This window comes from Urocitellus parryii, chromosome 3 (assembly GCF_045843805.1).
Source record: "Urocitellus parryii isolate mUroPar1 chromosome 3, mUroPar1.hap1, whole genome shotgun sequence".
Lineage (NCBI taxonomy): Eukaryota > Metazoa > Chordata > Mammalia > Rodentia > Sciuridae > Urocitellus > Urocitellus parryii.
Window position 1 is genome coordinate 21,216,451 of NC_135533.1, and position 22,911 is coordinate 21,239,361.

At 50.5% G+C, this 22,911-nt stretch overlaps 1 protein-coding gene and 1 non-coding gene across 2 annotated transcripts in view; one reads left to right on the forward strand and one right to left on the reverse strand.

Annotated features, from left to right (window-relative positions):
* Plxna4 (plexin A4) overlaps positions 1 to 22,911 on the forward strand; it is a 431,475-nt gene that overhangs the window by 352,027 nt on the left and 56,537 nt on the right. The window contains exons 10-13 of the mRNA XM_026392811.2: positions 9,678 to 9,878; positions 15,812 to 15,908; positions 16,338 to 16,528; positions 19,818 to 19,969. Of these exons, the coding sequence (XP_026248596.2) occupies positions 9,678 to 9,878; positions 15,812 to 15,908; positions 16,338 to 16,528; positions 19,818 to 19,969 (641 nt within the window). The remainder of the gene's footprint in view (positions 1 to 9,677; positions 9,879 to 15,811; positions 15,909 to 16,337; positions 16,529 to 19,817; positions 19,970 to 22,911) is intronic.
* On the reverse strand, positions 13,461 to 13,586 carry LOC113185618 (small nucleolar RNA SNORA28). Its single transcript, XR_003301149.1, has one exon. It is a non-coding gene; the product is annotated as a small nucleolar RNA SNORA28 (small nucleolar RNA).

Sequence of the window (22,911 nt, forward strand, 5' to 3'; positions counted from 1 at the left end):
GGCACAGTGTCCCTTCTCCACCCGTCACTGGCAAAAGCTGGGGGGACTCACAGCCTCTCAGAGAATTTGATGCCAGGCTTCCCCAAAGAGGAAATGCCTGGAGAAATATGGCTGGTAGAGAGACATGGAGACGGACTTCCCTCCCACTGGCGTCCTTCCACGCCTCCATTTCCCTGGAACTGCACCATGGAAGGCTGGCAGGCCGTGGTAGTGAGAGGCTCCAGGGTAACGTGGAATCACCCAGGTCTCTCTATCACATTGTCCCATGACAGCTCCTCTTTATCATGAACGTTTATTTATTCTAAGAGAAAGGTATAATCCTGGTCCAACCCTGGAGGTTGCATTCAATCCAGTTCAACACCAGCGCCATTTTGAATGTGAACTTTGAGAAGCAAGAGTTGACCACCGTATATGGACGTGGTACATTTACTTTCCTGATGAATGTACTACAGGGGAAATAAGCAAATACATATTTGTCAACTGTTGACTGACTAACCATTCTGAGTCAGTGGAAGGAGGTCATGGTCTTCCAAACTCAAAAAAAAGTCTCTGGCTACTAGTGAAAGTGAAGCAATTTTTAAAAAAAAAATTTTCCTTGATTTTTTGTTTTTGGTTTGAGGGCAGAGATAGAAGCAGGAATAAGGTAAAAAAATGAAATAAAATAAAATGAATCCAAAAGTTCTTTTGTGGAAGCCCCCAGACACCAGTGTCCTCTCTCTGTTCCAGGGGAAGAACACACTCACAACATGTTACTCTGAAGTTTTGCTTCTGTGTTAATCCTCTTTCTGCTACTGCAGCAGATTCCTGAGATAAACCAACTGACAAATAGGAAAGGTTCTGGAAGTTTCAGTCCATGGTTGGATGGATCCATTCCTTCTAGGCCTGTGGTGAGGCAGCTCTTAATGGCAAGGCACACATGGTAGAGCAAAGTGCTCACCTCGTGGTGGCTGGGAAATGAAAAAGAAATGGCCTCTCACAATCCCCCTCAAGTGCAGGCACCCAGTTCCCCAAAACTTGCCTCAGAGTTTCCACCACCATCTCCCAATAGTGCCACTCTGGGAAGCCAGCCTTTAAATACGGGGGCCTTTGGAGGACATCCCAGATCCCAACTAGAGCAACTATCATGTAACCCTCCGTCACCCTGAGCATTTTGCATGTGCAAGCCACCAAGGTTTCAAGGTGTATAGGGATCTGTAGATCTGTGTTTAGAAATCCATAAAGTGAGGCCCTTGGTCCACATGATCTCCAAATTTTTGCAATTGTAAGTAGAAACAATCAGCAAAGTTCCTAAGAAAAATCAATGACCAAGAAGTATTCCTATAGGACAAGTGCTACATCAAGGCTTCAGTCTCCCAGCTGTGCCTAATAAGATGACTCACTCACTCAGCCTTAGAGCCAGCAGCTCCTCTGGACATCTAGACCAAGACCAGCCCCCATGGATGATTGATAGATAGATTGATTGATTGATTGATTTTGTGTAGTACTAGGGCTTGAATCCACGGGTATTTTGCCACTCATCCCAGACATTCTTTATATTTTGTTCTGAGATAGTATGTTGCTAAGTTGTTCAGACTGGCCTCAAATTTGCAATTCCCCTGCCTCAGTCTCCCAAGTCTTTTGGATTACAGGTACAGTGGATTCTTCTGGAAGTCCCTAGGTTCTCATTTCTCTTTACCCTTTCAGTGGAGGCTACAGACAGGGTCCTTTTGTTAGCCCAGAGTGAGTGAACCAGGTGGCTTTCATCTGCTCAGCACCTTGTGTCCCCAGGAAAGCTTTTATCTGTGCATCTTCTGGTTTCAACATTGGCTTTGTTGACTATCACCAGGGATGTTAAATTACCTCCTTTTTATTTTATTTTTTTCCTGAACAAAGAGCACGTTCAGGCAAAGTTATTGGTCTGGAATGGAGAGCTGGTGGATCGTGGTTATTATATGAACAGCAAGTATTCCAGCATAATTACAATGATTAGAAATAGAGTGCTCACCAACAGACGTCAGTCATATATAGTGTATATTCCAGTCACAGGGAATGATTTTGTGACAACAACTGATGGCATTCACCTAACAATCTTTGAACTTCAGATCAGATCAGGGCACCCAACAGAAAAGGGAGAGGAGAGAGGGGATGAAACCCAAGTCGGATGATCTTGTCCTCCTGCTCTCAAACCTCTTCTCCCAGAATCCACTGAGGCTTCTTGCCACCCCACAGAATGGCCTTTCACTGGGCACCGTTGACAGAGCCACGGGTCCCCACATGGCGTTGGAGTTCCTGGAATGAACTCCCCCAACTCACCTGAACCGCTCCATCGGACCCACACACCTAGTGACTATGATTAGGTGTGTGGGTCAAAGACAAACCTCTGTGGAAAAAACAGATCTATTGAGAAGAATCTATGGGTGGACTGTTCTGATGCTATTGCCCACCCACACTGAAAAGCAAACCCGGCTATAGTCTCTGGGCACCAGGCTGGATAGATAGGCTTTGCCAGAAGGGCCGCGTACATCTGGCCCACAGGTGCAGAGGCTCAGACGGGGTCTCCCAACAGCACCTTTCCTCTTGAAGTTCCACCGGTAGGCTGACTCCTGAGAACAGTTGGAAGATCAGAGGAGGAAATGAATTCTATTTGATATGCAAAGCTGTGCTTGAAGGGTTCTCCCAACATCCCCTACTACTGAAAACTAACAGGACAGACGTCCTGAACGCTGCTAATCTAAGGGTCAAGTTCACTCTAGGACTGCAGACCTAGCATGAAAGGCCCCTGACTGCTGTTTACTTCTGGTGCAGAAATAAATGCAATACCCCGAGACAGAGACAGCCCATTGACCCAACGGCTGGCTGGGCTCTGGAGGGAACTCAGGCCAGCCAACCTTGCCAGGGATTCTGCTTCCCTTCCTGCAGTGGGGCCATTCCTGTATTCCAACCCCAGGGAACAGAACCTTGCCTTGCCATGCCCTCCACCCTCCCTTGGAAAACAAAGACAAACTCAGTTCAAGAACTTGCTTCCCACCCTGCACCACCCCCACTCCAGGTATTCAATTACCCGGTTGCAACTTCTCCAGACCACAGCACTCTCCATCAATCTCTTCTGCCCCTCCCCCCTTCAGGTTATGGGTATTTCCTCTCTGTATTATTTCTTTGCTCTCTCCATAAACCAGCCCATCGTAGATCATGCTAATGGCATTATAAACTTGGGGAACAGCAAGAAAATATATGGTGCATTACATTTTTGTATTGGGCACCATGGGTCTGAGAAGGTGAGTATAAATTTGGGGTGGGGGATGGTTAGGGCCAGGGCTGGCTTGTCTTTGGAATTGATGGGGGGGGGCTAAGGTGATGTGGGGGGAGGAGAAGTGACCTGCAAATCATGTTCCTTCACTGCCCCCAGGGTCCTGCAGTCCCCTGGAGCGTTGCATTCCCTCAGTTTTGCTGTAACAACTAGCAGAATTAGAGCTCTCATCTTGTAAACACACTGGGGGCTGTAAATCCACAGCCCAGGGCCCCCCTTCCCCAGCAGCATAAGCCCTGAAGGTAGCCCTTTCCTCTCCCAGCTTGGTGGCATTCTTTATGTCCTTGTTCAATTATTTAAATATGCAATGAAACCTCTGAATAAAGCAGCCACTGACACCCAGGTCCTGGTAGATGGAAAGGCTTCTCTCTAGCTTTCAGACTTCTGCTTTGTGTTCCTGCTCTCTGCAATTAGCAGTGTTGTCTTTATTTTGTGCATAGTTAAGTGGAGACCAAAATATGCACAGGGCTGGTCAGTTGACCTGGAGTCAGCTGGAACCACCTCCTGAATGCCAAACCATTAGAGGTTGGCTGGTGCTTCGAGCCACTGTCCCTCCTCACCCTGGGTCGCAGACTGCAGAATGTCACCCCAGGCAAAAGGGCCTCCAAGGGAGAGACTGGTTCTTATTGCCTGCATTCATCTTCATAGAATCTTGTTAAGTACAGGTGTTTTCCATTCTCCAAGAGCTGGCCCTCTCAAATGACAGTTCAGAGAAATACCCTCCTTGAAAAGAGAAGAGTAATATGTTTGGAAGGATATCTGTATGGGGGTGGATCATCAGTCCTCTGTGGATTAAAGTGAAATAATTGGATGAAAATATTGTACTCATCATGAGTGTGGGTACTGAATGAGGTCACTGCTGTCCCAATCTTCTCCACTGAGACATGGTGGTGAACATACATGTTCTGCTATGAAACAAGATCACATTGGGGAAAAGATATTTGTAAGGCCCTGGAGGTGGTGGAATGCACACTGAATGGAATCATTGTCATGTTAATAATCATACTAGTAACACAACTACCAGAGCTCCAACTAGGTGAGCATGCCAGGTGGCAACATACCAATAATTAGATATCAAAATATGCTGGGCCTGTAATCCCAGCAATTTAGGAGGCTGAGGCAGGAGGATCGAAAGTTCAAAGCCAGCCTCAACAATTTAGCAAGGGTCTAAGTAACTTAGTAAGACCCTGTCTCAAAATAAAATATAAAAATTGCTCAATGGTTAGATGCCCCAGGTTCAATTCCTGGTGCCAAAAACTAACATAAGCCAGATGCAGTAGCGCATGCTTGTAATCCCAGCGGCTCAGAAGGCTGAGGCAGGAGGATTGCATTTTAAAGCTAGCTTCAGCAAAAGTGAGGTGCTAAGCAACTCATTGGGACCCTGTCTCTAAATAAAATACAAAATAGGGTCGGTGATGTGGCTCAGTGGTCGAGTGCCTTAGTTCAATTCCCAGTAACCTCCCAAAATAATAATAAAATGTAATTATAAATTAAAAGTAAATAAAATACTCCCCTACTGACAGGTAAATAGCCATTTCCGTGAGGCCAGCCTTCCCTATAAAGTCCACCAGGGCCTTACTCCTTCCATTATTTATTCAGTTGATTGACATTTTGAACACTTTTGGATGAACAGTCATGACTATGACCATTTTCACGATGAGGAAAACTGAGCTTCGAAGAGATTATGGAATGATGTAGCCCATGTCATCTGTTGGGATAATCCTAGTATTGGGACTGAAAGGAAAACAAATTGTTCTCTAGAGTCACACTCTGACACCAACAGTTCTGCATTTTTCCCATACCAAGCAATTCTCCCGTCCTCTGCAGAAACCAACTAGGTAGCCCACAATTTGGTTCAGTTCTGACATGACCTACCTAGAGTTCGTGTCAGATGCCACAAGAGGAAGGGCTCAATCCCACCAGACTGTCCCCACTTCAGATGCCAATCATGATTCTGATTGTCACCTGCACTTCAGACCGGCCAGCTATAGATCAGGGGTCCCAACAGGCTCCTCTTCAGTTTTAATAATTTGTTATAATGGGTCAGAAAACTAGAACATTTGTATAATTCCCTGACTTATTATAAAAGATATTACAGACGCTATGGATCAACAACCAGACGAGGCATATATAGAGCAAGGTGTGGAGGAAGGAGCACAGAGCTCCAGGTGCACCCCTTTCCAGCACCTCCACTTGTTCCCCAACTAGAAAGCTCTCTGAACGCCCTCATCAGGGTTCCTTGATTAGATCATTGGCGACTGAACGCAATCTCCAGCCCCTTTCCCCCAGAAGCTAGTAAGAGGCTTGGAAAATTCCAACTGTGTCATCACCTGGTTGCTTCCTCTTCTTCTGCCTCATTAGCATAAACTCAGGTGTGGCTGAAATGGACTCATGGTGAACCCAACAACAATACTCAGGAAATTCCAATATTTATTTCTTATTATGCCACAATCTTCCAGGGAACATAAAGTCATCTAATTCAAACCAACCTCTTCATTTTCTGGGTGGAGAGACCCAGAGGGTTTGAGGGGCATGCCCTAGACCACATGGCTGGCTGGGGTGGCTCTATCAGGGCACGTGGAACATGCATCTCGGGGATGTCACCTTCCAGAATGGAGGGTGCCGTGAGGGGAGCAGGGACAGAACTGCCACCTTCCTACCTGGCCCCTCTTGTGTTTGGGGCACAGAGAGGTGTTGAAATTCGTCAGGTTCAGCATAAAATGTGAAGCCTAGAAGACTGCGGTCATTGACAACAGGACTGGTGGGTTAGTGGTTATGGAAAAGGCGGAGGTAGGTAGAGGCAGGAGCAGGGGGGATGGGACCTTTGGACCCGAGGTGGGGAATGGGGAGCAGGTGGGGGCCAAGCTGCAGCCTGAGCTGGGGAAAGACAAGGAGAGAACCAGCAATTCCTGAATGCTTGCTCTGTGCCTGATGCTTTGTCAGTGTTGGTTCATGGAATCCCCCAGAATGGGCCTTTGGAGGAATAATTTTATTCTCACAGGCCAAGCAATGACGAGAACACTTTTCCCAGTCCTTAAACTAGCAGGAGCGAGACAGACTTCTCCCGGATCTTCTCTTGCTCTCACATGTGATTCCCCAGCCAGGCTTTCTACAGTTGAGGAACCTCAAAGGCTGAAGACCTAGGTCTGGGGGAGGAGGTGGGTGCTGAGCCTGGGGACCATCAATAAGGCCATTAATAAGGTGTGACTCACGGAGGTGTCTCTGAAATTCCCCATGAGTTTCCGATCTGTAGGTGGTTTTGCAAGAGGCAGGTCAGAACCTGGGGGGAGGGGGGAGAGGAGGAGCCTGGTGGTGGCCCTTCATGCCTTGTTGCCCAGGGGAAAATGGCCATTTTACATTTCAATTAGACAGGGCACTGGGTCAATCAGCAGCTCCACTAGAGGAAAACAGTCCAGCCCAGCCCTAGGCCTCTCCAATTACTATTAATGAACTGACTCTCAGAGTGCCAACCTTTTTATATGCAAACCAGGTTTTAAGGAGCCTCTGCTAATCGGGACTCATTAGAGGGCACCTAAGAAGCCCCCGTGAGAGATGGCACAGGGCACAGCTGAGAGATGCTTTGGCTCCCGCCCATGTTCTGGATGGGAACAGTTGAGCCCCAAGCAGAGGTCCAGCCTGGCAGGAGGCCTCAGGGCTCCCCACACAGGGACATCCTTGCTGACCAACCTCCCCACCCCGGGGCGGTCCTGTCCTCTGTGGAAACTTGCTCTTCCATGACGGAACAGAAGGTGACTTGAGCAGTGGGCCCCTGAGTTCGTCTGCTGATGCTGAACCACGGCTGTTCCTCTCCCTGCCTCAGTTTCTCCTGTGCAGAGCAGGAGGGGTCCACTAGGTCGGTCAGGGGACTCTGAAAGCAGGAGCCTGAGTGGCAGCAGGTTGGTGCAGGAGGTGAAGACACTTCCCGACTCCCGCTCCTAGTGCTTCCAGCTCCCTGGAAGGAGAGCTGCTCGGGCCTCAGGTGACCTGGGCTCCCACTCCTCTTCAGATCTGCTGTCGCTGATGCTCCAGTGTCACACATCTCCCGCTTCAGGCTGAATCTCAACGTTTTTTACAAAAAGCTTCCTCTGACGTCGGTTCCAGTTCCCATCTTGCTAGAGCATGGGGTTCGGGCAGCAGCCAAGGGAGCCCAAGATGGAGACCTCGAGGTTCCCAGAGATCCTTGTGCTTTGGAGACTTGGGGATAGGCACTAGGTCAAGGCCCAGGCCCCTACTCTCCCTGCTGCCTGCTTTCCCGCTGCTTCTCTTTGTTTTTATTGTTTTAAATTTGTGATCAAATACACAGGATACCAACCTACCCTTCTAACCAGCTTTAATGGTACGTAGAGTTGGGGGGCTTTAAGGACCTTCACATCCCTGCTGTCCCCAACTAAAACTGCCTATTAAACAACTCTTCACTCCCCTCCTTTCAGACGCAGCCTTCTCCTGTCTGTCCCTGACTCCTAGGTGGCTCCTGTTCTAGTTGCCTCTGTGGCTGGCTGATTCACTTAGCACGATGTGCTCAGCACTCTTCGGCGTTACCATTTTCCTCCCTTGGGTCAGAGTCTCCTTCCTCTTTCAGGCTGGGTACTAGTCTGTGTGCGGCTCTGCTGTTTTGTTGGGTTTATCTACTCGTCCACCCGTGGACACTTGGGTCGCTTCTGCCTCTTGGCTACTGTGAGCAAAGCTGCTCCGAACAGGAGTGGACAAGTATCTGCTCCAGTCCCTTCTTTCTGTTCTTTTGGAGACATGCCCCAGAGAGAAATTGCTGCTCACCCTTTAGCTGTTCACCGGGGTTAAGGTGCGGACAACCTGGAGGAAAGGAACGGGAGGGTTGGTGTGATGGGCCTGGGGTCTCCCTCCAGCAAGCCTCCACCTCTGGTCAGTCTGCGGCCTCTGTCCTCTGGCCCCTCCTTTCTCCTGGTTCCCCTGAGGGCTTCTCTGTCCCCTCTTCCTTTCCTGCCTCTATGTCCCTCTATGTCCCGGGCTTCTTTTTTCCTCCTCTGTTCTTACTGGGTGACCAGGAAGAACAAAGGGTGACCACGCCGAGTCATGGAATCGTGACTGGTTCAGATGGGTGGGGCCTGGGAGTCCCACCTGACTCTCAAGGTGGGGATGTGCCCAGGGGCCCAGGCTCATCAGCAGCTCAGGTGGAGCTGGAGCTGGAGCTGGCACAAGTCTCCCCAGCTCTCAGCCACACCGGGAACGACTGGCTCACCCTTGCTTTGGGTCCCAGCAGGGACAGTGGCCAGTTTCTTGATCGCCCCTGAGCCCTCTGGGTGGCATCCTCCCCGCACCCCCCCCCCCCAGGGCTGGCTTTCCGCCTCACTCTGCTGGGAGCCAGAACTGGGAGAGGGGAGCAGCCTCTGCCAAGAGTCAGCCATGAGCCCGTGATAAAGCCTCCTCAGGAAGGATGTGGGGCCGTGGTTTTGATGTCAACCTGTCCAGTCCATGGGCCTCCGTCTTGGCCTGCACCAGATGATGCCACAGAGGAAGGAACCCAGCTGAAACCCGCACACCCTGCTTGTGTCACATAGACCTCCTGCTGCCTGCGCCATTAGACCTGGATACCCACCCTCCCACCCAGCTCCAGAGAAGGCAGGCACCCGCCAGCTGCCACGTGTCATCTGGGCGGACACACACCCTCCTTCCTCGGACCCCACTCTCCCCTGGGCCTCCCTGGACAGAGCTGACTGTCCCAGGAACAGGGGGCCTTGGGATTCATTCTCTCCATCGGCAGAGGCCCCGGGCCCCATGCAGCTCCAGGGTGGAGCACACCCACTCCCACTGTGGGCACCTAAGAGCGGCTCCGGGGGATCTTCTCAGAGGGGTGTTTCTTTGGGTTAATCAGAAGCTTCTGGACTGAAAAGGTCCCTGGAACCTGTGCCAGAACCTTCCCCAATGCCAGACAGCCTCCATATGGGATGCCCGCCGCCCTCTTTAGTTGTGGTCCAGACCCGAGTTCCAGAGGCCGAGCCAAGGTCCAGGCTTGGCCTCCCTGGGGACTCCTCCTGCCGCCCCTCTGGTCCAGCTCTTGGCTGCCGGGAACTTGTCAGACAAAGAGGCCATCAGTCTCCAGTGGACAGGGTTCCCAGGCAGCAGGCCAGTCTTTCCTGGAGAGGAGGGGTCTCAGGAGGGGACCGTAGGCATGTCAGAGAGTCAGGGTCACAGGGGGGAATTCTGATGAGCCTGAAGAGGCTGGAGTGGCCCCGAGATGGTGACCCCAGGACCTGACGTTTCTCAGCCCCATCCCTTCCCCACAGTGCCAGGCTAGGACTGAGATGGCCCTCTGGGGAGGTGTCTGGAGCAGGTGGCCAGCTGAGTGCGGTCTGCAGAGGTCCCTGTTCCTTTGACTTCTGGGTGGCCCTACCTGAGCCGTGCCCTCTGTCTCCAGGACTGTCCCCAGCTGCTGCGAGTGGACAAGATCCTGGTGCCCGTGGAGGTGATCAAGCCCATCACTCTGAAGGCCAAGAACCTTCCGCAGCCCCAGTCGGGGCAGCGCGGCTACGAGTGCATCCTGAACATCCAGGGCGGCGAGCAGAGGGTGCCTGCCCTGCGCTTCAACAGCTCCAGCGTGCAGTGCCAGAACACCTCCGTGAGTGCTCCCGCCTGGGTTTGGGTCCCCCGTGTCACCCCTCTGGTTGCTACTATAATAACTGTCCTTGGGGGTGTGATCTGGGACCAAAAGAAACCCAAAGGACTTAATAAAACACCCCCCACTTCCAGTGCTCTAGCGGGGAATAGGGTTCAGAAAGGTCAATCTACTTGCCCAAGTTTGTTCAGCATTAGAAGGGCCGAACTGATTTCCCAACCTCCAGAGCCCCAGATGTGTCCCCACTGCTTCTCAGGCGGACCTCCTGCACCTCCTCTGGCAGCCAGGCTATTTTTCAGGCTTGGGCAGCATTCTAGATTAAACCTCCAAGCAAAGGGGAGACTAAACATCTTCTGCTTCCTCATAAATCCTGAGGCTCAGCAGACCAGCCCCAAGGGTTTGGCCAAGTAATCCCCCCCACCCAAACTAGAAGGGCCCAGTGGAGACAGCAAGCCTGGGCCCACGTTCCCTTCAGCAGGTACAGGAGGCGGTTTCTGACTGCGGAGAAAACAGCCTCATTTCCTGGGAGATGCTGCCCCAGGGGTCTGGGAGGTATCAGGACAAAGGAGAGAGTCTGAGGCCACAGTTCCCAGAGAGACAGGCACAAGTGTCCCCAGATGCCTCATGGGCCCCCTGCTGCGGCTGAGGTGGTTAAATAGATGGAGGAGACCCAGAAAAAGGCGTGAGTGGGTCCTGCACACCATGTGGCCAGGACTCCCTTGGTGCCCTGGAGACTGAGCATCCAGGAAGCTGGGTGGCACCCACTGCGTCCTGTTTCCTGTGGAATTAGAAGGAATTTTGGAATATGCTCAGCATTCCCTCAGCAGACAGCTGCCTGACCCAAGGAACCCACAGGGGTCACAGGGGACTCCTAAAATATAGGGGGTGAAACCAGAACCTGCCAAGGACAAGGGCACAATGTGTATCTCCATGTCCCCAGACAGGAGAGCCCCATTTCCTCCTCCCTCGTGGGATCCCATGGGGTTCCTAGTACAGGTGCCCCAGTCAGCACCTGTGGGAACAGGACAGGGATAATTTGGCATCAGGTATTTATAGAATGCATTATATCATCAGGCAGAAATAGACCTGGCAGAGTATCTTTGGATCCTGTTAACAGACAGGACTCTAAGATACAGAGAAGGCAAACGGCCATCCCCAGATCACACAGCAATTAAAGTGCAAATTCAGAATTTGAACCCAGTTTTCTAAGATACCTCCTCATCAAAGCTTGGGAAAAAATACAAACAACCACCGTGCAGAACGTCATCCCCAGCTTTGGTGTTAACCTGGGCGATCTCTAATCAGCCCAAGGGAGGATTGTGTAGAACAGATTTTCTCCTGTTTTAAATCCATGAGCAATCCGGAGCGGCTGTGTGATTGGGGGATGGGGTGGAGAGACATCCTGGGCTTTATGATGGCATTAGGAGGTTGGTGACAGAGGTCTCAGAGCATAGCAAAGGAAGACCGGTACAATGCCATGTGAAATTGTGGGCATCGCGCTGGGCAGCCTGGCTTCCAGCCCCGCTATTTAGGGACCGGCCCTGGGCCAATGGCTGCAGGCCCTGGGGGCAGGGGAGGAGAAGTGGGTGGGCCTTAGCATCCCAGCTGCAGGAGGGAGCCACTGCTGCGGGTGTGCCTGGCCTACTTTAGACCCAGACTCCTGGAAAAGGTCAAGTGCTGCTAATAATAGAGCCTGCAGCCTCCTCTAAGGCCTGGCGAGCACAATTGAGGGGCTGTAAAGGGCATCTGGCAGGCTGGAGTGCCGGTCAGCAGGCCTGGCGCTCCGGGCCGGGCCCAGCTTCCACCTGGCGAGGGCCTCACATTGTCCAGGCACATGAATTGACCGTGAGAGGTGGGGAAGGGAGCTTGTCCCCTTCCTGCTTTCTGGGACCTCCACCGAGACCCGCCGAGCCCTGGGGAGTCTGAGAGAGGGACTGGCATCTTATGTGCCGTGATGTGGTTGGGTCTTGTTCATTCCAATGGCAGAACTTTCCAGCAAGGTATCTCTGAGCTCAGGACAAAGGAATGCTCAGAAGCAAGAATGTCTCAATTATGGAGAGTTCTCCTCTGTCTTAGACGGGAGAGAAGCTGCGGGTCCCACTTTCCTGAGGTAATGGGTAGAGTCATCCATTAGCCTGGCCGTGGTGGACCAGACCGTGATTGAGACACTTACCTCCTGGCCTCCGGGAGCCCGTGACCTGTCCTGCCCCGCGCAGTGCTGGGCTTTGTGCAGATTAACTGTCTGCTGATTACAGAGAGCTATATAAATGCTAAGTGGAGTGGAGGGGAGTGAGTCTGGGGGATGGGAGGCAGGGCTCCAAGCTCTCCACCCGCCCGCTCCCACAGGGTTGCAGGTCATGCTGGGAGAGAGGGCCTCCAGAATGACAGTGACTTCCCCAGAGACCCAGGAGGCGGTGGCGAGCACCTGGGGTTAATGACTTCTACCATATTTCATAGTTGTGATCCCAGAAATGGGGGAGAGAAAGAGAAAGCCAGGCCCAACATGTTGGATCCTTTAAGTCCCTGTGATTTTCAATTTTCTTTGAAAGGAAAATGCATCCACATGTGCGCACACACGCACGTACACCAAGAGCACACAAGCATCCTCACACGCACGCAGCCCCAGATGTACCAAGTGTCTGGCACACGGCCACCCGATGAATAGGTGCTGTTTTATTCACAGAAACATAAACACAGGCAGCAGAGACACCATTGTACATGGCATCCCCAGGTGTGTACACACACACACACGTTAAAATACACAATGATATTTGGGAGCCCAGACTATGTGACAGGCCAATCCTCACGGTAATTCTTGGAGGTGCGTCCTGTTTCTTAATTCTCACTGTGCAAATGGAGAACCTGAAACTTGGATGATTTGCTCACATTCACGCAGCCAGTTACAGCCAGATCTGCTTTGTGGCTATGTGTGTGTGTGTGTGTGTGTGTGTGTGTGTGTGTGAGAGAGAGAGAGAGAGAGAAATGGGGTGGGGGGGAGTACGCATTTATGGCCATACAGATAACAGCCATATGCACTGAGCCTTTCCCAGATCAGCATGGTGTGCCCAGATCTTGGGACGCATGCGCATTCATTTTTTTTTCCTTCCTTCAGGGATTTCGTCCTTCCTGAGAGGGGTCTGAGGGTCTGACTTGTCCCCAGTCATCCCATGCTGCTTCTAGTTTGGGTCCCAGTCAGACCAGGTCTGAGAGGCAGAGGCGGGCTCCAGTCCTGACCTAGCTACTAGCAGCAGCCCTCCAGGGGCCAGAGCCCTACTGTTTCTCCTCCTGGGACCCTGAGGCCAGGACCCCCTCTCCCACTGGGGCCTTCCTGGGGGGAGATGCGAAGGTGGGAGGAGGTGAGAACCTGGCTGGAGGAGGAAGGAGGCCTGCAGTGCTCTGGCTCTTTCTCCAACATAAGGGAGGGCTCCTTCTCCCATACACCTCCCCTACGTCCGCTGGGCCAATCTCCTGCCTCCCTGCCATTTGCAGATGGGATTCTCAAACTGTAGTCAGCACCAGAACCACAGAGGTACTCTCTCAGGTTTGCTTGGGGTTTTGTTTGTTTGTTTGTTTGTTTGTTTTTACACTGTTTAAGTCTCTATAACAGCTTGTCTCGTGGAGGAAAGAACACAGGAATATGTTAGAATCTCGTGCTATAGCAAGCCCAAATTGTGTCAGACAGTTTTGATCGTCTGCCACAGAGTGTTGCTTGCAATAGGTGCTTTTCTGAAACGTTCTCTGTCTCCGGAGAGTCGAGTTTAGCAGATCTACAGTAGAACCTTGGGATCTGCATCTTGGAGTCATTAGTCTACTCTGTGTGGTCAGAAGTTTACGAGAAAACGGAGGACGACTTGGGATGGCCCAGCTTGGCCCAGATGTGGAGCGTTAACCTCTGGAGAGTTGATTACAGCAGTTCCCCCCCTCCACACACACACCGTATACATAGTTGCTCTTTCCATGGTACCTGTCTAAAATATTATATGGAAAATTTCAAAACTAAATGATTTATAAGTTTTAGATCATATGCCTTTCTGAATAGCATAATCAAATCTCAGGTCTTCCCTCTCCAGCTCACCTGGGATGTAAATCATCCCTTTGACTTGTGTATCTATGCAGTAAATGCTACCTGCCTGGTAATCACTTAGTATCCCTGTTGGTTATCAGCTCGACTGACAGATGAGTTCTCAGTTGCATTATTGAGGGAGCGAGAGAGATCACATTAATATACTTTTTATTATAATACATTGTTTTAATGTTCTATTTTATTAGTTAATATTGTTAATTTATTGCTGGGCCTCATTTATAAATTAAACTTTATTAGAGGTATGTATCCAGAGGGGAAAAAAATATATATAAATCAGGTTTGGTGCGATTTGAGGTTTCAGACATCCCCTGGGGCTCTTGCAAAGTATCCCCTGTGATAAGGTGGACTGGACTGAGTTACGTAATGATCAAAGTCCCTGCTGTAACTTCTGCAGGATGGAGGGGGGAGGCGGGGGGGGGCTTGCTTTATTCTATGGACCCAGGTGGCCTCAGTCACAAGAGGGGTTTTGCGGCAGTGTGGATGGTACACTGTAGACCACCTCCGTTGTGGGAAAAACTGTGAAGGTGGCTCCTGGTCTGGGGATATGTTAGCAGGGCATTTTGTGTACAAGAGTAGAGCCTGAGGAAACCTAGACACACATCTGACTTATGTTGTTTAGGAGAATGTCACAGCATATTCACATTGTGGAACATTTTGTAACTTGGGGACTCAGAAATTTCTACCATCTCGGGGAGATTATACCATCTCCTTAGACGCTTTTTCAAATAGGCTGTAGACTTATTCTTGGCCAGAGGTGGAGGCATTGACTCAGGCCCCTGAGAGTCTCCCCAGGCTGAGTTCCCAGTGCCTGTGGCTGTCACCTCCTCCTCCTCAGAGAAGGTCTGCAGCCAGCTCGGAGGAGGGAGAGTATCAGTTACCTCCCATGGTGTCCCCCAGCACCCTCCGAAGCCCAGACCCTCCAAACCCTAAGTATTGAGTTGAATAAGTCCGTTGGCTTTGCAAACACCAGTTCAGAATAAGTCCCCTGGCTGAACCCCTTTCAACAGATTGCCAGCCCTCAGCCCCTCTTGTAGAGAAAATCTGTCTCAGTTCCTTTCCTTCATCCCACCGCCTGTGGCGAGCAAAGTCTGGAGGAATAATGAGAAAATCACCAGGTAGGGACTGGAAATGCTGCCCCCAGCAGGCTTTGCTCCCCTTTGCTCACCTTCTTTCTTTGGGCCCTCAGCAATGCGTGGTATCCGAGGGCAGAGCAGGGACTGGCCTGCCTGGGGCTACCCCTGTGACTTCACCCTGAGCCAGGCCCACCCTACCTCACTCTCTTAGCCATCACCCAGCCAGGGGGGCTTCAGGTCCTGAGGAGAGCCAGGCAGGGGACAGGATGAGCAGCCCCTTGCAGGCCCAGGAAGCTGGGCCGTGCCTGGCTTTAGAGTGTCGCCCACATTCCGAGGCTGGGGTCCCTGCAGGATTTTCCACCCCTCCACTCTCTGGTGCTCCCATCTGGTCCTCTTGTGTCATGTTCTCAGACTCTGGTCCCCTTAAGAGTACGACCCCCTCATTCCTGCTCTCTGCAGCCACCCCCCTTCCTGGTTAGACTCTGGGGAAAGCCCAGGTGGGTAGGACCCATGGGGGTAGGAAAGGGCTCCATCCAGCCTTCTCCTGGAGCCAGCCGCACAGGTCAGCTGTGGAGGCCTGGCCGGCTCCCTGCTCTGTCTTCCACACCCTCTGCTTGCCCACACTGCCCATTCACACCCACACATGGGAGTTACACACATACACGTGTGTATGCAAACAAGGTCCTGGCCAGTTCCTGGCCCTGGGGACCCCTGAGGGCCTGAGGATGAGTCTTCAGGCCTCCCTAGAGATGTCTCTTTTCTTCCTGGCCTGGCTGCAGTATTCCTATGAAGGGATGGAGATCAACAACCTGCCCGTGGAGTTGACGGTCGTGTGGAATGGGCACTTCAACATTGACAACCCAGCTCAGAATAAAGGTGTGTGGGGGGGCAGGGACCTGGGGGGGTGGAAGCCAGGGTGGGGGCAGAGCAGAGGACTCTTGGGCAGGTTTCATTATGCCCCCTGCTCCTCGCCGCTGTCTGTCTCCCTGGGGCTCTGAGCCCCTCCTTTGCCGCCTTGCCACCACCCACACTTCCCTGTTCCTTCTTGGGCACTGGCTGGTGGCTTCAGGGCAGGAGTGGAGTGAGTGAACTTGCTGAGCAGAGCTGCCGAGTGAATGGAGACCCTGCAGCCCCCTGTTGACTCCTCTGTGCAGGCCTAGGCTGCCTGGTTTGTCTTCTCTGTGTGGCTAAGGGAACGAAGCTGCCCTTGGGTCCCCTCACTCCGTCCCAGGCTGGGACTGACCTGCTCCCTGGCTGCCCCCTTCCCTCCTCCCATCTGAAGCCTCTTGCCCTTGCCCTCCGCAGTCTACCTCTACAAGTGCGGGGCCATGCGGGAGAGCTGTGGGCTGTGCCTCAAGGCCGACCCAGACTTCGAGTGTGGCTGGTGCCAGAGTCCAGGCCAGTGCACCCTGCGCCAGCACTGCCCTGCCCACGAGAGTCGCTGGCTGGAGCTCTCAGGCGCCAACAGCAAGTGCACGAACCCCCGCATCACAGAGGTGAGCCTGAGTGGGCATGCGCCAGGTCGCCAAGCCGCACCCTGGAGGGGGAGCTGGGGGGCCCTGATGACCCCACCTGGACATGGTGCCAGTCACCACCAGGTGGACACGGATGCTCTGGCTGGCTGGGTGCATCCTCAGGTTCCTTCACAGCTTCCCCAGAACCTTGTTCAAAGCCCCTTCCCTTTCCAAGGGAGTCAAGGGGCCTCATTGTCCTGCTGGAGACTCCACATGAAATGTGTTGGAAAGGACTCAGTCCTTGTCACCCCCTCCCTGAGTCTCTGTGAGTCTCTGGCAAGGCTGGGAAGCTTCTAAATTGCAGCCAATGAGCACAGGCTGCACAGGATTCCAGGAGGCAGAGCCCAGCCCTGGGTGGGGGGGACAGGTGGCCTTGGAGAAGACTCAGGACTCACCCAAAGCAAGATATGAACTATAGGAGCAAAACCAGATTGGGGCACAGTTCAGGAGGGCCTAGGGGTGCAGGCCTTAGAGCCAAGACCCAAGGAAGGAGGACAGGGCAAGGCTAGACGTGAGGCTATGGATCTGGGCTGCCAGGTGATTGCTAGGTGCCTTGGGGCTATGCATCAGCCCCTCCATGCCTCTCCTTCCTCTCCTGTGTCGCCACAGGACAGTTACGAGGAGTGCTGAGCATACACTGTGCATGTAGAGTGCTCCCCAGCTCCATGCTGAGCCCTTGGAATCTCTGGCTTCTCCCGCCTCCTTGGTCATCCCCATCATATGAAAATCACTGCAAGGATGTCTAAGCCCAGGAAATCACTGGCCCCGTGGTTTATGTAGATAGCTATGTCTCCTTACCGCCCCACTCACACTCTTGGCAGAAAGGCAGCCTAAGGTCCCCCTTCCTGCTGAGGCTGGAATTTCTTGTCCCTTAAAAAAAGGAAGACAGGTGCATGTCTCTACTCCTCAAACAATGGGACCAGGTCTCCTAGCTGTGTTCCTAGCACCCAGCCCAGCTCCTTGGCTTGTGGGTGGCTGTCTTCCCCCTATATACCTTATCATCATTCTTCTTCTACTCGTGCCTCTGTCTCTGCAGCCCCTTTTTATGACGATGCCAATCAAATTGGACTGAAGTCCACCCTCATGACCCTCCCCCTTTAAACTAGATAACCTCTGTGAAAACCCTACTAAGGGATTATTAGGATTATTCCACATATGTATTTGTGGGGGAGGTGGGGACACAAATAAATGCTCCAGACTTGCCAAGGCCCGGGTTGTTATCACCCTTTCCCAGACAAAGGGACCCACCCAGTGCTCAGAGGTGCATATTTGCTCTGACCACAATGTAAAGAAAATGTCCCTGCTCCCAGGTCTCTGGAGCGCTGGGTTACCATCCTCCAGTGCACCCACTCACAAACCACGCATGCCAGGCACGTGTCAGAGCACCAAGGGTCTCGGCTTTTGTGAATGAACAGCCTCACCCAGCAAAGTGGCTTCCCAACATGCCCCTTACTCTCCACCTTCCTGGTCTGCACACTGGGATTTGCTCTCAGCTCTGCTTCCGTTTCCTGAGTGGGGAAGAATCTAAACAATGCCACCAGGAGGGGGATGAGAATATCGGCACCTTGAACCTGCAGACCTGGAGCAGGAGGGCAGGTGGACACCCCTCTATGGCTGCCCCTGGCCCCATACCCAGGCCATGCTGTCTGCTCTCCTCCACAGCCCACCCCACCCTGCACCTCCTGCCGCTCCCATTCCCTTAATGAGAAGCCCTCCCTGGGGCTGTGGTGCGTGGCCACTCATGGTGTGGTGGGCCCAATTGGTGTGACTAGCTTTCTTCTTGGCCTGGGTCCAAGAAAATCACAGGGAAGAGACAGCAAATTAAACAGATCTCCTGCGAGGGAGGCTGTTGCTTCTCCCATCCTGGCATACACCCTCCAGGGAACCTGCACTGGGCAGAGATAAACCTCCTTATACGGGATGACAGGTCAGCGTGGCGTGTCTGTGGACAAAGCTGCCAGGCCCCAGGGGTGTACTAGGGACCCACCATCTGGGCAGGCACCGGGGAAAAACCTAGATGCCCCCCACAGCCTTCCCCATGTCTACCACCTTCCTCACCCAGAAATGGGCCCGTTATGTGAACCATCACACCCGTGTGCAAGCTCGCTCACAGACACGCGTGCTTGCGTGGGGGAGGCACAAGCTGCTGTCCTGTCAAAGCTGCCACTCAGGGACAGCCCAGCCTAGGGTCTTCTGCTTCCCCAACTTCACTCCCGCCCCACGAGGGAACATCAGTTGAGATCCTTGCTTGGTGGGAACAGGAGAATGTGCTGGAAAGCGCTAGAGGGTCCCACTGTTCTGCTGGGCCATGACCCATACAGGATTCAGAGGCCCCAGAGTGGGAAGGAGTCTGTTCTGGAATATGAAATACGGGAGGTCACAGTGGCCCTTGTTAACTGAACTTCAGCCCCTGCCTCAATGCAGGCCGTTGGTGGTTGAATCCTAACCTTCCATCGTGGGTTTTAACACCAACGGTGACGTCATTGGGAAAGCCAGCTGTTTTGCCCAGTGTTCCAGGATGATGTCTAAATTAAACCCATCTCCAAGAGAAACCAAGCCAAACCATGAGGGCAAGCAGCGACAAATGCTCCGATGATTCCAGAAAGAAGCTGAACTTGGTGTGGTTTTCAACACAGCTGTAATCCACAATATGGTGCTGCCAGTAACAAGGCCACCGAACAGTGAGGGTTGGTCCCTGCTCCCAGAGACACAGGGTCTGAAAGGAGGCGCAGGGCATCTAAAGGATGAGAAACCAGACACAAGTAATCCTTGTCATGAAATAGCAAAAGGAGCCTTGGAATTTTAGGGGGGAGTGAGGGGGGACATCTGGATATGGGAAGGTGGCATTTGAGAAGAACCTGCAAAGGTGGGTGAGATGATCCTAGATGGGATGGCTGATAGGAGGATTTTATTTTCCTTGAGAGTGGAACCAATATCAGAAAATTCTAGAAGGCTTCAGTGCTGATTTTCTGTGAATTACCCAGTGACAGTGCCGTCACTTTCCATCCCCTCCTCTCTTCTGTGGGATGGGAAGATGTACCAGGGACTTTGAACCCAGCTCCTAAGACCATGCACAAACCCTGACTGCTGTGTCCAGGGCCTTGGCCCATTGGTAGCCCCAGATCTCAGGTGCCCCTGTAGATTGGACCCATCAAGGAATCAGGCACCACTGAGAGAAGAGCTGGTCACACACACCCCCCCCCCCAGTCCCACAAGCAAGAGAGTGGCAGTGCTCTTAGGGCCTTACAATCATTCCTCTTCTTCCCTGCAGATAATTCCAGTGACAGGCCCCCGGGAAGGGGGCACCAAGGTCACCATCCGAGGGGAGAACCTGGGCCTGGAATTCCGGGACATTGCCTCCCATGTCAAAGTGGCCGGCGTGGAGTGCAGCCCCTTGGTGGACGGCTACATCCCTGCAGAACAGTGAGTGAAAGCCACCTGAGGTGTGGGGACAAGCAGGGGGGGAGGGAGGAGCAGTCGGTGCAGATTGAGCACCCCTTGTCCAAAACGTGTGGAGCCAGAAGTGTTTCAAATTGGGGGTTTTTCGTGTTGTGGAATATTTGCCTGTACATAATGGGATATCCTGGGAATAGGACCCATTTCTAAACAGGAAATTTATTTATGTTTTATATATAGCTTAGACACAGAGGCTGAAGGTTTATGCCATATTTTAAGTAATTTTATGCATGAAACAAATTTCATGGTGTGGAATTTTCTACTTACGGCCTCATCTCAGCAGTCAAAGCTTTTCAGATATTGGAGCATTTCAAAATTTGGATTTTCAGATTAGGGATGCTGCCTTAGGAACAACCTGTTCATCAATGGACGGTCTCAGATTGTGGTGGAAGAAAAGGAAGACAACCCTAACATTCTAGGGTGTGGGGTAGCTCCCCAACTCCCCACCATCTGCAATAGCTAGCTGCCAGAACAGCCCAGCAAACACCACTATGAAGTGTGTACCAGCACAGCGGAATCTGTATGCCACGCCATCTTACTGCCCCTCCTGGAGGGTGACCTTACCGCCCATCAGTTATTGTCTCTTGGCAAGGTCCCCCTTAGGTACATCAGTGCAGTTAGCAAATCTGCAGGCTGGGTCTTGCCTGGATTTAGTGATTCCCAATCACCAGTGCTGCTGTCTTCAATTCCTCCTGATTTCCATCAGGGGCTTCCCAAGGCGTTCAGAGCAGACGTGCTGATTTAACACTCCAGTTCTCACCTCCTGGCCTATCCTTGCTCAGTTACCATATAATCTTTCTATGACTCCTACAACTTTCTGAGACCTTCCTACAACCAAACTGAAGCAAGTTCCTACCAATATATTGTGATTTGGTAAAGTGTCATCTCCCCTACTTTGGGTCTACATAACATATCAAAAATGTTTTTATAGAGTCACATGATTAAAATACTCTGATAGTAGTTAGATCCATGGAATAAGATAAAAGACCCAAGAAAAGAATCCTGATATATACAAATTTAGTATGTGATAAAGGTGACATTTCAAACTGGCAAGATCATTCAATAAATGATGCTGATTAGCACCCTGGAAAAAGTACAATATCAGGTGCTTATTTCACAGTACACACCAAAATAAATTCCAGATGGATTAAAGAGTTAAGCATAAAAATGTAACTGTGAAAGGATTAGAAGAAAATACAGGTGAGAATTTATTTGATTTCAGAAAGGGGAAGATGATCTAAGTATCGCTGCAAAAGAAGACATAGGTTAGGGGATTTGAGTACATAAAACTTTAAAATTGCACATTAAAAATTATTGTAGGCAAAATAAAAATGCAAATGATTAATTAGAAATATGACATAGTATGTCCTTTCATGATTAAGAGAGTTTTCTTAACATATAAAAAAGTGTTATAAATAAAAAGGCAAATATCAGAAAATGAGCAAAGAACATGTGTGTACTTTTAAGATGTACAAAGAACCCAAAAGCATATGAAATGCACATTAAAACAATGAAAAACAATTGCAAAAGGTCAATATTCATTGTAGATTCAAGGCATAGGAAGTGACAGGCTCATGTAATCCTAGTAGGAGGGTAAATCGGGACACAATTTCTAAAAGGCATTTGGAAATATGGGTCAAAAGTCTTCAGGTTGGCACCACACTTCTAGAGCTTTCCCTAAGTAACCAGACTGCTCTGAGTGGTGCAATTTGCAGGGAAGGGATTGTGTACATATAACACATGCTTTTATGTACTTTCCATATTTTCTTATACCAAGAAGATATTAATTACGTTATCAGGACAGAAAGTTATGTGGTTTTGCCAGACATTTCTTCAGAAGTTCTTTCTAAGAGAAATATAAAACTTAAAACTTAGAAACTACAAAAAAAAAAACAACCAATTTAACCAATTTAAACTTTAGTGTGGCCAAAAATATTGGGGAAACAGGTGAAAAATGACCAATAGCAGAAAATAATTGCAATTTTCATAACAGACAAAAGTTAATACTCTTAGTTCAGAAGTTTCTACAAAAGATAACTCAGCTGTAAAGGAGAGAGCTTCAACAGAAAAATCCAAGGGAGGCCATGTAAGATCAAAACCAGACAAAAAAATGTGCAGCCCAACTAGTAATCAGGGACATCAAAATTAAAATGAGATATTTCTTCCCTAGTAGATTGGAAAATTTTTCAAAGGATTGATAATATCTAGCATTGGCTAAAAGAGGGGACCACCAACAGCAGTGTAAATTGGCACAGCTTTTCTGGAGCATCATTTGACTCTACCATCAATGTTTCTTGCATAAACCATTTAACCCAGCAAGCTCCCTCCCGAGAAGCCTCTTCTAATAAATGTATGACACACACAAATGCGGATATAAGTTCACTCATTTTGCAGCATTCTTTGAAGCAGAAGAAAAAAATCAGGATAATTAAATGTCCATCAATAGGAAGAAGGTTACATAAATGATAGTACATCCATACAAAATACCACAAAGCTGTTAAAAAAATAAAGCATATCTATGCATACAGGGACATGAGGGAGAAAGTCTATACTGTACTGTTGGGTAAAAACAGAGGTATATAGAAGAGTGAGCATACAGTGTTTTGCTTTTATCCTTAAAAGCATGTTTCTATATATTATAATACATATATATGTACATAATTGTATATATGTGCGTATATATATATATATATATTACTTATGTTTATGTGTGTGCATGCATGCATATAAAACATTTACACACAAAGCATATGTAAATGCACGTTTCTTGGGGTTCATGCCACTTTGGTTCCAATACCCCCTGCAGATACCTGAGTTTGTGGATACTCAACTCCCTTCTGTAAAAAGGCATGGTCTTTGCAACAGGCATCCTCCTTTTTACCTTAAATCTCTTTTAGATTACTTATAGT